This window comes from Poeciliopsis prolifica, unplaced genomic scaffold (assembly GCF_027474105.1).
Source record: "Poeciliopsis prolifica strain line A6 unplaced genomic scaffold, Auburn_PproV2 SCAFFOLD005, whole genome shotgun sequence".
Lineage (NCBI taxonomy): Eukaryota > Metazoa > Chordata > Actinopteri > Cyprinodontiformes > Poeciliidae > Poeciliopsis > Poeciliopsis prolifica.
In genome coordinates, this window is record NW_026562380.1 from 11,998,313 (window position 1) to 12,012,158 (window position 13,846).

At 42.4% G+C, this 13,846-nt stretch overlaps 1 protein-coding gene across 2 annotated transcripts; it reads left to right on the top strand.

Annotated features, from left to right (window-relative positions):
- Nucleotides 1–1,310: 1,310 nt before the first annotated feature.
- LOC129359834 (phosphatidylinositol 3,4,5-trisphosphate 3-phosphatase and dual-specificity protein phosphatase PTEN) lies at nt 1,311–12,875 on the top strand. Of its 2 annotated transcripts, XM_055029752.1 has the most exons (10): nt 1,311–2,061; nt 6,726–6,810; nt 6,898–6,942; nt 7,043–7,086; nt 7,230–7,468; nt 8,394–8,535; nt 10,405–10,473; nt 11,173–11,339; nt 12,180–12,503; nt 12,596–12,875. In XM_055029752.1, exons 1-10 carry the CDS (start codon nt 1,983–1,985, stop codon nt 12,779–12,781), a joined length of 1,380 nt encoding a protein of 459 aa, XP_054885727.1. In that variant the 5' UTR covers nt 1,311–1,982; the 3' UTR covers nt 12,782–12,875. The 2 variants fall into 2 exon arrangements, with proteins under 2 accessions (XP_054885727.1, XP_054885728.1); XM_055029753.1 differs by lacking the exon at nt 10,405–10,473.
- Nucleotides 12,876–13,846: the final 971 nt, after the last annotated feature.

The following is a 13,846-nucleotide window of genomic DNA, read 5'->3' on the forward strand; positions in this document are numbered from 1 at the left end:
ACACTGAACAATTGATAGTTTTAAGTAAGATGACCAAAATACATAAACTGAATTAGAATATATTCAGTTTCAAAAAACATGCTACTTATTTCCAGACATATTTAAATTAACTGCACAATTATGCATCAGTTAAGTTTTTACATGACATTTTTTATAATATATATATGTATACTACATATATATATATTTATTTAATTTTATTTTTTCCAGAGGGAATCTGATCTGATTAGTGCTATCAATCAACACAAGTCCTACCAGTAGGGGTGGTTGACTTATTTTTTAACTATGCCTTCTGTGCGAAATGTCCTGTTTTTTTTTGTTTTGTTTTGTTTTTTGTTGCAGTGAAGATGCACATCAGTGTTTGGAATCAATGCTGAACGTAGACAAGTAGGCTTCTTGGAATTAGTCCCAATCAAGGAAATGTATTCACCATTCCGAAGGACTCCTGCTGACATGAGAGAGACAACAAAAATCCTGAGAAATAAATCTTTAAACATCTCTAAACAAGGAATGGAGAAAAGGGAAATGAGGAAAATTCTGTTTGTTAGAAAAATTTGATTATCATACTTCTTACTTCCAAGATGATATATATTGTCTTATTGTGTGTGTGTGTGTGTGTGTGTGTGTACTCATTCCGTTATAGTCACCTCTAGTGGTAACAGTTGGATCAGCACCGGTTCCAGGTGTCTGATGAGATCATTACCAAGAGGATGGGGCAGATACTTACACGCGAGAGCTATAAGGGGTTTTAAATGTTTTAGTATTATTATTGTTATTAAACAAAATTTCAGATCAGTCCGTTATAGCATTTTTTAAACGTGTGTAATAGCAATACGATGTTACTGTAAAAGTTTAATTTGACCAGTTCACTGCATTTTAGATATGTTCCAAATACACGTGCGAAATTTCATTTCCTGGCACAATTGACTTGAAAAACGTGAACAGTTTCACAGCGTGCAAACACAATGGATGTCTTTTTGACTGACCAGTTACAATGACATATTTCTATAGTGTAAAATGACAGTTAAAACCGCAAGAAGTGACATTTTGTTGGAAACTTCCCTAATTACACTCACACGTGACCGTTTTGACAGAAGGGAGCGATTAGGACACACTTTTATCCTTCCGCCAGACGCACAAAGAAATAACTCTTTGACGGTATTTTCTTTTCGCAGACGTAAATAGTTAGTTAACAGAGACTGGTGATATTATTTAAATCCACACTCGGTGACGTTAGGCGGGCTGAGTTTTAATTATTTGTTGGGACTATATCGTGGCGGCGGCAGAGTACATGTTGTAAAATCCTAGCCTGCTCTAGCTTCTTTTTTTCCTTCGGTTGGAGGCCATGATGGGAGCCTGAGAGTTCAGCTGGAGCGAGAAAAGAAGATGATTCCCCGGGACGAAACTGTCAAATCAGTACGGGCGGATTTCTGATCGTTGTATAGACCATATACATCTGAGGTGGAGCCTGTCACTTTTTTATTTTTTTTTCTCAAATGTGTTCTTGGCAATCAGTCGATGACAATGTTGAATCGTTAGGAGGTTTTTGGACCGAAAAAGGAGGTAGCATTAGCCGCGCTAGCTGGCTACGTCTCAGTGACTGGATACTGGTTTTGAGAGCCGGTGAGTTCTCTAACCTCATCGCCTGGAACGCGTCGGGAATCTTACACGTTTCACCCGAGGATAGCTGCATGTATTTTATCCGGGAGCGTTTGTACGACGAATCGCAGGATTGGGAAAGTCGGGCCTGCGCCGAGGAGCGGAGCAAGGCCCGTCTTTATGGTCCAGAGGAAGCCTTTCTAATCCCACCGACAGCCACTGCTCCGCGCGAGGACCTGCAAAATTCAGCGGCCAGCGACCGGGAGGACCGACTGCGACGTTAGCGACCAGACGCAGAATACTAAATAAAATCTGTTTTAACCCCTTCGCCCCCTCCTGCACCCCCCTCCCCCCCCATATAGACTCTCTTATCACCTGCTACAATGGCTGCGATTATAAAAGAAATGGTCAGTCGGAACAAAAGGAGATACCAGGAGGACGGGTTCGACTTGGACTTAACATGTATCCTTCCATGTTCTCTGCGGTGCTTCTTTGCATTGCCCTGTCGCGGGGCTTTGTTGCATTTATTTGCAGAAACGGGGCCAGAAACGTCAGCAGAGGAACGTGAGGTTGGTGAGCTTCCTTGCTACCCCCGTTAGCTGTCGGCTAGTCGCTCTGCTGTCAGCCAGCATGTTTGAAAGACGCTGGATCTGTCAAAGCAGCAACGCAGAAATGTCACAAGAATATTTAACTCGGAAATTTCCCCCCCCAAGACTGTTGTGCATGTGTTGTAATCAGCACACGGCTTATTGTTCTGATTATGATTATTATTATTTGGAACACCAATTGGCCCAGCAATGAGCTGATTTTTTTTAAGGTTGTCAGATGACTATTATCATTATTATTGGTGTTTAATCGTTTCATTAACTCATCATTGGACGCTCAAGGCAGTTGGTATCAGTTGCAGAATGCATGCATCTTTTGAATGACTTGTTCTTCTGGTTTATTATGGCGGGGTTGCACTAAATGAGTAGTTAGTCTGGAAGAGTTCAAAAATCACGATCCAATCCTTTAAAACAAAACAAAAAAATATATATATATATCGCATGCATATTTTCACATGGTCCTTTAAGGAGTCATGTCTTAAATGACAATTTATTGTAGTTGGTCCGACTCCCTGTTGCTGTTAAGATGGCCCTCCTGCTTATTTGGTTGGTGATTAAACTAGATTAACAGCTGATCTGGTCCAGTGCTGCCAATTAGATTCATAATTTAATGTCTGACATTGCAGAGAGCAGCCTATTAAACTGTAGGCCTGATGAGATTGGGCTATTTGTGAGCTGACGGTGGCAGCTGACCAGCTAAACGCATCTGTTTTTGTTGTTGTTTTTAAAACCGATTTAAGTTTATTATAATAATTATCATTGTAAAGATGTATTGTTTTGGTCCTCTTGAGGGAGGGAGAGAGTTTTGTTTTAATCTGATGCAGAAATGCATCCAGGAAAGTGTGTTTGGGCAAATTCAGGTTAAAAAAAAAAGAGACGAAAGTCTCATGCAGTCAACAGGGCTGCAAGAGATGAAAAATTAACAAGCCCCAGTTTTTAAGGACATACTGTGCTGTTGAAGTCATCATTGTGCCGAGAGCTCCAACACAGGACCGATGCAAGCTTTCATTAGAGATGCACTGATCAGGGTTTCCATGGTCGACGTTGAGTTTTGTGTGGTCTCACCTGCCAGTTGCATTTTATTTATTTATTTATTTATTTATTTATTTATTTATTTATTTCCCTCCCTCCCCTAAGAACCATTAAACTGCAGTAGGTTCTTTGGGCGAGTTAATAGGTTTGAATGTAACGCTAACTTAAGGAATTATAAGATGGTCCCCCATGTATCCTTCAAAGCCTTCATCTGATTTAACTGCAACTCAAAAAAAGTGCATCAAAAGACATGCTCTTGTGATGCCAAGATCTCAGTTTTGATGCCTTTAATAAGTGGAGAAATAAAAGTCTCATCTCTTTCTCGGTATTTGACCTGCCTTTCGTAGGGGGGGGAATTGGCCAAATATTCCCAGTTTTATGTAGGGGAAATTAGATTTCTTTGCACCTTGATTCAGCTGTGTGGCCGTGCCGTCGGCCATGTGACGTCTGTGTTACCATACGTTGCTGCATCGGGTCAGATGTTTTATCACCTGGTTTCATAATGTGGTAAATCTAATGTTGTGTCTTTCAGGGTTGGTGGGACGCTGCGGTGTGGCTCTCTGTGCCCTGATGCAGGTGTTAAAACGAGGGGGCAGGACCCCCGCTGCTCAAAAAAGGGACATCTATCTTTTGCTTGAGGTCTACCCCCCCCCTTTGTTTAGATGTGGGCACTTTCAAGTTGCTTCGTTTTATCATTTCTGGCATGGCGTCTAAAAACAATACGGGCTCTCTCTGCAGTTATGTAATGCAGTATCACAGTTCTGGGAATTGCCCTTAAAATAGAGTTGCCGGTGATCTTGTATCAGCGTTGCTGTCTGAGTGCTCTCTCCCTCTTTCTCCCTCTATCTCTCTCTCCGTTCCTCTCAACCCACCACCTCTCCTTTTTTTTTTTTTTGCTCTTTTTCTTTTGCTACTCCCACTCCAACTCTTCCTCCTTGTGCTTTGCCCCCTTTCCTGTCCTCCCCACCTCCTCTCTCTTAGCGCTCCATGCTTCCAACTCTCCCTTCACCCACCCCTCCTCGACTTCTTTGCTGGAAGTTGTGGATTTGATGTATGCATAGAGCTCAGGCAAGGCTGGCTTTAAAGAAAAGGCGTGCCTAAAGCAGCAGATTTTTAAAAAAAATTTTTATTGGAGCTTACATTGGGGTCCTGTATATGCATTTCTTCTCAGCTGCAGAAACCAAGCCCCCCCACCCCATGCCTTGGACTTGGGGTCTCCTGGGAACTCTGGATTTTTCTTTTTTTCTTTCTTTCTTGCATTGAAGACTTGAGTAGCCCATTAACTGGGTTAACAAAAAAGAAGCAGAATTCCGATTTTAATTAGGTCTTTGTGGCATTAATGTACAAGACTATGGCATATCAACAGATAGATGTCTTTGTTGCGCTTTATGGAAATGGAATTCAAAGTATGCCAACATCACAAGCAGAGGTGGTACTAACAGTAATAATGTCCTGGTTATCAAGCCCTCCTTTCACCCCTGCCCCCTCCTCACCACTCAGCTTATTAAACTTTAAGTAATTATTAAACTTTTTTTTTTTTTTTTCAAAGCAGAAAACTGATTATTTAGTCTCAGCAGCAGTACTCAGCAGCAAGCAAGTGACATTTACTCCAGTGCACTCGCAGTCTTGCTCAATGCAAAACAGATGAAGTATATTCTACTTTGTCATTGGTGGGCACCCTACCCTTTCTGCCGCCCTGGGCAACCGCCCGTATCAAAAACTGCCACTGATCATAAGCAGGCAAAGGCTGATTATTGGTTGTATATTATCAAGGTTTTGAAAGAGGGCCGTTTCAAAACTGCTCAAATTTTCTCACATCGTTTGAGAGCCGAGTGAGATGAAAGAAGTAGTGACCAGAGTTTAGTGTGGCTGCGCACTGGCAATCAGCTGACTGAAATGTGGCTGCTCTACTTTTTTCTTTTGCCCTCGCTAACAGCAAGGGTAGATTAGTCTGGATGTATTTCTGGAAACCAAAAGCAGACAGTCATGGGGTGGAAACTACCCACCGCCATTAAGGTAACGTTGTTTTGAAACCTCTGTCAAGCTGCAGACAACATGTGTGTTAAGCCGCTGAGTGCGGGATGGCTACCCTGTCAGATAGCCTGACACATATTAGCTTGTATTAGCTGCAGGTGTTGTTACTCTGCAGAAAGCAGAATGACAAAAAGCTCTGATGGTATCAGAATGAGCAGTTTTGTTTGGAGTGCCTGGTCTTTGCTCAAGTTTATGTTTCAGAATTAAAGTAATGTACGGTCATATTTTTTGCAGCCGTTGGGGGGGTCGGTTATCCAGCCTTTTTAAATAATGATTCCTTTTCTATTTTGGTATTTTTAACAAGTACTGTGAAGATGTGGCATTTTTCCGCAACTTCATAAAAATCTTATACGACTCCATGTTTACTTCCAACAAATTTTTCTTTCTTCCTCATCCACGGTTAGCTCTCTGGAGCTACTACTGGAAATATTTAAATTACTACGGTTTGTTCCAGATGGAGGAATTTGAATCTTTTGTTCGTCTTACAGTTGAGTGCGAGTTCCCGTTCTGGACTCCGGCTTGCTGCAGGTCTGCTGATTGAACAATGAAGCATGTGTACGTGCCGAGCGTACCATGAAAAGGGTTGTCCTTGTGTTTTTGCATGTGCAGGTACTCGTCTGTGTGCAGCTTATTGTGTAAAAACCATCAGGTGTGTGTATATTTTCTCTGACCGGCTTGTAAACCAAAGATTAAATTTGAATTAAAAAAAAAAAAATTTTTTTTATTTTGACACCTCGGCTTGGAGAGAGTAAGAACTGGCGCTCTTTTTTTTGTTAGTGGTTAAAGTGTGAAATTGTGCATCTTATGGCGACGAGCAGATTTCAGTTACAGGTAGGCGTAGTAGTCGAGGTTCGAAAACACAAATGCACACACGGCAACTGAGTCTTTTTTTTTTTTTTTTTTGCCACTGCAACATGACGACATTTTGATCAATGACAACATCCACAAGTCCCTGTGCTGCAACCTTCCAGTCGTTACACAAAACATGTTGTTTCTTCTTCTTATTCTCTCCATATACCTGTATGACGTCACAGTGCTCTCACAGATATTCAAACGAGTCCGGACCCGGATCCGAACTGATAAGCCGCGCATTTGAACTCGTCCCGATATAACTTTCGCGCTCTAAAAATAAATGTTGGGTGAAGGAGCGGATACTCTGGCTGCACCCGCCTGCATGGAGTGCTGCTGCTCCCGTCCTCTCCACCTCTCACTGTCAAGGCCATCTGCCGCGAGGCACAAATATACCCCCCACCCCACCCCCGGGCACCGACCGAGGCCCTTTTCCTCTGCGTTTCCATCCTGCCGTAACAGCAGCGACGACCTCAAGTCGACATTGACTGGAACTTTTAATATGGTCCGCCGCTCGTCTTCCTGTTCAGAAATCGTCTAAGCATCTTGTGGCGTTGTGTTCTGTGTGTGCTTTGTTCTGTTTTTCCCTTAATCCATGCTGAACAGATATCTACCCAAACATTATTGCTATGGGCTTTCCAGCAGAGCGACTCGAAGGCGTGTACAGAAACAATATAGACGACGTAGTTCGGTGAGTGATTATTTCGTGACATTTGTTTGGTAAATGAATAGCATCTTAAGATGATTGAGTTTTAGTTTCTGTTTATCCTCTTGACAGGTTTCTAGATTCGAAGCATAAAAACCATTACAAAATCTACAACCTGTGAGTGCTCCCCGTACTGTTTGTCTCTCATCGAGTTTGTGTTTACTTAGAAACTTCCTCCGCGTGCCGGCTAACTGCAGTTTGCTTCTTCCCATTTCAGCTGCGCAGAAAGACACTACGATGCTGCCAAATTCAACTGCAGAGGTAGGCTGCCTTACCTCCTCGCCGTCGGACGGAAAAGCTTTAAAAAAAAAAAAAAGTCAAAAAAGGTGGACTGTTCTCATTGCTCTCTGCTTCTGTTTTCCACTCGCTCCTTCCCGACACTGCGTGGGCCCGTCGCTCATCAGTTGCACAATATCCTTTCGAAGATCATAACCCCCCTCAGCTGGAGCTAATTAAGCCATTTTGCGAAGACTTGGACCAATGGCTCAGCGAGGACGACAATCACGTGGCGGCCATCCACTGCAAGGCCGGCAAGGGCCGCACCGGGGTCATGATCTGCGCCTATCTGCTCCACCGCGGCAAGTTCATAGAGGCCCAGGATGCGCTCGACTTCTACGGGGAAGTGAGGACACGGGACAGGAAGGTGAGGGCTGAGGAGAAGAGAGAGAGCGTGCGTGCGTGTGTGCGTGTGTGTGTGTGTGGACGACTGAAGACAGATTGCTCAGCCTGGAAAATGTGGGATTTGATTTGCTTTTGATGTACTTTGTAGCTTGTTCAATTATTTAAACATTGAACAAGGTACGTCCCATGTTTCATTCCCTTTTTCCCAATATTTTCCCATCCCATGTCTTTTTATTTTGTCCTTCCTTCATATCTTATCTTTCCTTCTGTACTTGTATCCTTCTTTCCCTATTCTTCCTTTTTCTCCTTTGTCTTTCTGTTGACTGCAGTCCTTTTTCATTTATTTTCTTCCTTGTTCACCTCATTCCTTTTTGTCCTTCCATCCTAGCTTCTTTCCTTTTGTTGTTTTTACTCCCTTTCCTCTGCTCTTTCTTGTCTCCTTCTTTCCTTCCGCCATTGTGTCCATTTTTCCTTTCTTGTGTTTAACCTCCCGTCCCATCTTTCCTTGCCTCCTTTTTTCTGCCCTCCCTTGTCTTTCCTTGTTCCTTCCTCGTATCCATCCTTCTTTCCTAGCATTGTCCCTTTTTTATTTCCCCTTTTTCTGTTTTGTCTTCCCTTTTGTTCTTCTTTCTACTTCAAAATGAATATGAAGGACTGAGAACTCTGGGAAGTTGAGTTTGGAGAAGCATCATGTTTTTACAAGAGAAAATTTGCAGGAACTCTGTCACAATCTGGATCATGTGTGGCTGCAAATTTGACACTCGCTGCTTGTCTAAAATCACATATTTGTGTACATTTCAGCATAAATCCCAATGAAAAGCAAATCAAATTTTAAGTTGTCTTGGTCTGTAAATGTTGTTGCATGTTTTCCAAAGCATCCTTTGGCGCTTGAACACGTCGCCAGCGTCTCACTCCACATTTTCCCCGACCTGACGGGTGTCTTGCAGGGGGTGACGATCCCGAGCCAACGGCGCTACGTCTACTATTATAATTATCTGTTAAGGAACCAGCTGGAGTACAAGCCGGTGGCGCTGCTGTTCCACAAGATGGTCTTCGAGACTCTCCCCATGTTCAGCGGGGGCACCTGCAGTGAGTCAAGTTCATGTTTGAATTCTGCTCCAAACCAGGGTGTAGGCATGCATGCATGCTGCTGTTCAGAATGGAGAGAGAGTGACTCAGACTCCGGGCTCACCCACACTGCGGCGTAGCGCCGTGGAGGACAGCAGCTCCTTCTCGGTCGTCCTGCGTGCCGGTGTTTTAGAACTCACCTGCGGTTCGAATCGGTCGCCTTGTTTTTGGACTTTTGGCAGAAAAGTGCAACTGGACGTTTATTTTCCACTTTTTTCTGAATTTGTAGATTCAGAGCTTTTCCACAGCGAAACGTTGTGGAAGTGTCACAGAGTTTTCTTGGGCTGTATAGAGACTATAGCAACACAGCGCTGCTCCTCCCACACCTGTTGCTGCTTACCGTCGTTCACCTTACTCAAAGACTGCCACATTGTTTTCTTTCTTGCTTGAAAGACAAAAGCTTTCTAGTAAACATTTAGCAAAAAAAAAAAAACAGCAGAATGCATTAGCATGGAAACTAAAGCTTGCTTTAAAACTGCAGTGAAAATATTAATTACACATTTCCCAAATTATGTAAAAAAAAAAAAAGTCGGAAGAATGCAAATATAATATTGATATGATGGTAATGAATATTGTCAATACTTTTTATTTAAAAATAATCTGTCCTAATAATTTTGCTGCAGTATGAATAATCGTTGCTTTTTTTTTCTTTTAATTTATTTGCACTAATTAGTTCAAGTAATTTTTTTAAAAATGCATTTTAAATAATATAAAAATGTTCTCACAGCAGCCAAAGCCTACCTGTGTTCTTGTCTTTTGGCTGTCTATGCCCGGTCGTAGGAGGAATTAGAGCGTCCACTGTTTAATCACAGCACTAGGGAAGTAAACGCCGCCGCTCACAAATAAACGAAGCTTTCACCTGAGCGAGTTCAGCCAGGCTTTTACTCCAGCAAAGTAGACCAGGAAGTAGCTCAAAGTTGGAAGAGGAATCAAAAACGTTTTTGTCTGCAATTTAGTTTTGCATACAATAGCCGACCACTCGGCTCTTAATAACTTGGTTATCAGTTTGTGGCAGTTACCTGTATTGACACATCATTGCGTGTTTGCTCTGAGCCCAGAGTGACATGCCCGTTGTAAAACGCCGTGTTGACACCAGCGTTTACACTCGTAGTCGCCCGTTCCAGCCACCAAGTCAAACGCCTCCTAACGCTTCCTATTTATTTAGTTTTTTTTTTTGTGCTGTTTAGTGACACTCCATGCTCTTGAGGATGTTTACAGAAACAGTGAAATAATTCACCCTGTGTGCTCAAAAGTGTATGTGAGTCACTCGATGCTGAGCTGCTCTTGTGTCTAAATTTGATTGTTTTCAAGCTGCTGGTCAGAATAAAGCTGCTCTTTCTCCTTCTTGTTTGTGGCTTTCTTGCCTTAACGCCGGAACCTGCTCTTCAGCCCTGACTTCATTACTTCTTCTCTTTCCTGCTTTCTTCTCCTTCTACTTTAAAACCGAAGCCCTATTCTGAGAAATCTCCTTAAACGTGCAAGAGTTTATTTTCCTCCGCCCTCTAGCGAACAGAGTTTTGATAATCTTGTTATAGCTCACCAAAGACGGATTTAATGATTTTTTTTTTTTAATAGTAGTTTTATTGCAATTATACAAAGTTCCCCCTTTTGTTGCTTCCCCTTTTGTGTATCTCCCCCGATTGATGTCTTTTCAGAACTGTAAGAGGCACGTTCCTGTGAAGCTGCAGACTTGTATGTTTAGGAATAGTTACCCTGATGCAAACATGTGAATATTTATGTGGAGCTTTTGTGTTTATGCCTGCTGTGCTGTGAAGCCCCTGACCAGCCAGCCAGGCCCTGCTTGTGATAATTTCCTTCTTTCTCTCTAAGGGGACAGTACCGTTAAAAACAGGAGCGAGCCGACCCCTCAGGGCTTCAAGAAAGGGAATTGGCATTGGGGTAAATGAGCCTTTCATCCATTATTATTATTTCACTCATTTGCTTTTATGCGGCCCCAGAGACGCACCAGGCCGGAGCAGTCTAAGGTAGACATGTTGCCTGGCAGGGATAGAGTACAGCTTCAAAAGATGCATAAAAAGTAAAAAAAAATAAATAAATGAATAAACAAAAAATCATCTCCAGTACCACCCCCCACCCTGATAGGAACCGGACAGGGTCAAAATTGGTGCAAAGTGTTGCGCTCGTCTAAAGCTAAACCATCAGAATAGGGTTCCATGTATTTTATTCTGGCTCTTTATATATATATATATATATATATATATATATATATATATATATATAAAACATTTGTGGTTGTGGTCTGTTACTTACCTTACTTACCTTTTCTCCTAGTTTTTTTTTTTTCACATTTTTAAAAATATTTTTACATTAAACTGTCACTTTTGGGACTCACACAGTGGGGGGAGGTGGTGGTGTGCTGTGTCTTTTGTCCAGTTTGTGTAATAACAGTGGTAATGTCCTGTCCTGCTGTCCCGATTCACTCCCTGCTTCTCCCCCCTCCCCCATCTCTCACTCCATAACCTCTTGTTGCTTTGTCTCAATTTATCAAAAATTATTATTTATTTATTTTTCTTCTAATTTTTCCATCATGTATCTCGCTCCCTCAACCCTCTGGCAACATCACCGCTCTGTCCGCAGATCCGCAGTTTGTCGTGTACCAACTCAAAGTGAAGATTCACACGTCGAACCCGGCTCACACCAGAAGGGAGGACAAGCACATGATATTCGAATTCCCCCAGCCGCTGCCCGTCTGCGGCGACATCAAAGTGGAGTTCTTCCACAAACAGAATAAGATGATGAAGAAGGTTAGTTTGGTTTATGTATTGTACTTACACAAAGCTTGATAAATTACTCTGTAAAACTTTTGGATTTATTGACAATAAGGAGAAACATAAAGAGAGAATTAATTAAAAGCCAAGATTTGTGGCCAATTTCCAGCTGTTGCGCGTTAATCAATTGCTATGTTAGTAATACACCGTTCAAAATATTAATTTGTAGCCTTCCTGTTGTGAGCCTCGACAGTCGTTACGGTAACATACTAAATGGCGTGTGAGAGCTGGAAAACAGAGTTTCGCCTTTTTAAAACCGAATCGTTAGGATTCGGCATTTTATTCTGTCTTTAGGATCCTTGATTATCGTTTAATGTGGTCGGTAAGAGAGCAGCAATATTCTTAATTTATGACAGATAAAACACCCCAGAAGTCTTTGAAGCATCGCTGTCACATGACTGAACAAATACGAACTGCATGGATGTAAACATGCCAATATTTACTCTATTGTGCAGTTTCACTGGTGAAACTGTTAGCAGAGAATACATATCCTTAACTTCTGGTTTTCAAATCTGCCACATTCTATAACAGGCCTGGTATCTGCTGACGTTTTTCCTAGTTAGTTGTCAAATTAGTTTTCCCCAGTTTGGTATGAGCTAAAATCTAAACTGCTGATTTTAGCTCCGAATAATAACTTGAATACTAGAGAACTGGCGGTGGTTAGGTAGACTGTGCTCATTGGTCAGTTTTTAGCTTTCTGACCAACCAGAGAAGCCAAAAACCTTCTGATTCTCGTCTCGGACCACTTTGTCCCTAAATCTGCCGAAAATCCTTTTGGCTCACCTATTTCTTTTTGCCGTCTTTCTCTTCCATCAGGACAAAATGTTCCACTTCTGGGTGAACACATTCTTCATTCCTGGACCAGATGAGAGCGGGGAAAAGATGGAGAACGGGGCGGTGAACAACGTGGAGAGCCAGCAAGGAGTATCGGGCCAGGGGCTGGGGCTGGGGCAGAGCCCGATCCAGAGCCTGATCCAGGGCCCGGTCCAGGGCCCGGTCCAGGCCCAGCCGCAGGGCGCTGAGACCAGAGACGGCTGCAGGGAAGGCGACAGGGACTACCTGATCCTGACGCTCACAAAAAATGATTTAGACAAGGCTAACAAAGACAAAGCCAACCGCTACTTCTCACCAAACTTTAAGGTAAGCAGGGACGGGAGCCGTTTTGGGTTCGTCTCACGCCAAGTCCCCCGAAGAATTGAACCCGTTTAACCGGAGCTGTTCTCGATTTCTAGGTGAAGTTGTATTTTACGAAAACCGTGGAGGAGCCTTCAAACTCCGAGGCTAGCACTTCGACGTCCGTCACCCCAGACGTTAGCGACAATGAGCCAGACCATTATCGATACTCTGACACCACTGACTCTGATCCGGAAAATGAACCTTTTGATGAAGAGCAACACACGCAAATCACAAAAGTGTGAACTCTTTTAAAAGCAGGAAAAGAAGAAATTATACACCTGAATTAAAAAAAAAAAAAGGAGAAAACTTGAATATAAACTCAAAAGAAGAACCTTTGTCCCTTTCCCTCCCCCAGACGACAATAGAATATAATGTCGAATGCCAATTTTAGGGAAAAAAAAAGATAAATATCCTGACCAATATATTGTTTCTGTTTTTATTATTTTCTTGTTTTTTTTTTTTTGTTTGTTTGTTTTCTTTTTGGCACGGCAATGTACCATGTGCGAGGTATTGACACTGTTGCCCCGTGGGAAAAGGTGCTGTAGCTATAAAGATGTGTTTATATATATATACATATATATATGTATATACATATATATACATGCATATATAAACAAACTTTTTTTTTTGTGTCAAAGACAATGGAAAGAGTACCACAATCAGGAGACGGGAGTTGAAGTGTGGGAGAAGTTGGAATGAAATACTAGAACTAGAACTATGCTGCTCCTTCTCCTGTCTAAACCAAGGCCAGTGCTGCAGTCACTTTGTTTCACTCCCTCTCTCTTCTCCTCCTCCTCCCCTCCCTCCCTTCCCGCCTTCCCTCCTCTCATCTTTTGCTCTTCCCTCCTATCCTCCTTCCTTATATTCCTTTACTGTGAATGCTTCTTGTGCTCTTTGCAGGCTGTCTCATGTGACTTTTGGCCTTTGTGCAGTGCAAACTGCATGCAGGCAGTGGGTTGGGGGTGGGGCGGGGTGGGTGGGGAGACTGGGTGGGGGGGGTGAGGGGGGGTTTGCAAAGAGGCTGTGATGATGTCTAAAGCATTGCCATTCCTGTTCCCACTGTGTATACGTTAAATTATGCAGAACAAGGCATCCCATGTAATTGTTAATGTTTTTTTTATCCTAAGATAATAAAAAATATAATACACAACAGCAGGGAGACCAGAAAGTGTTTGCAATAATGTTAACACTACATTATTATTATTTTTATTTTTTATTTTTGCATGTATTGAAATTGGAGTCCATCCCAAATAAATGTATGCAATGTTGTCATTTCTTACAGAATCCAAGCCTTGAGATGCATCTCC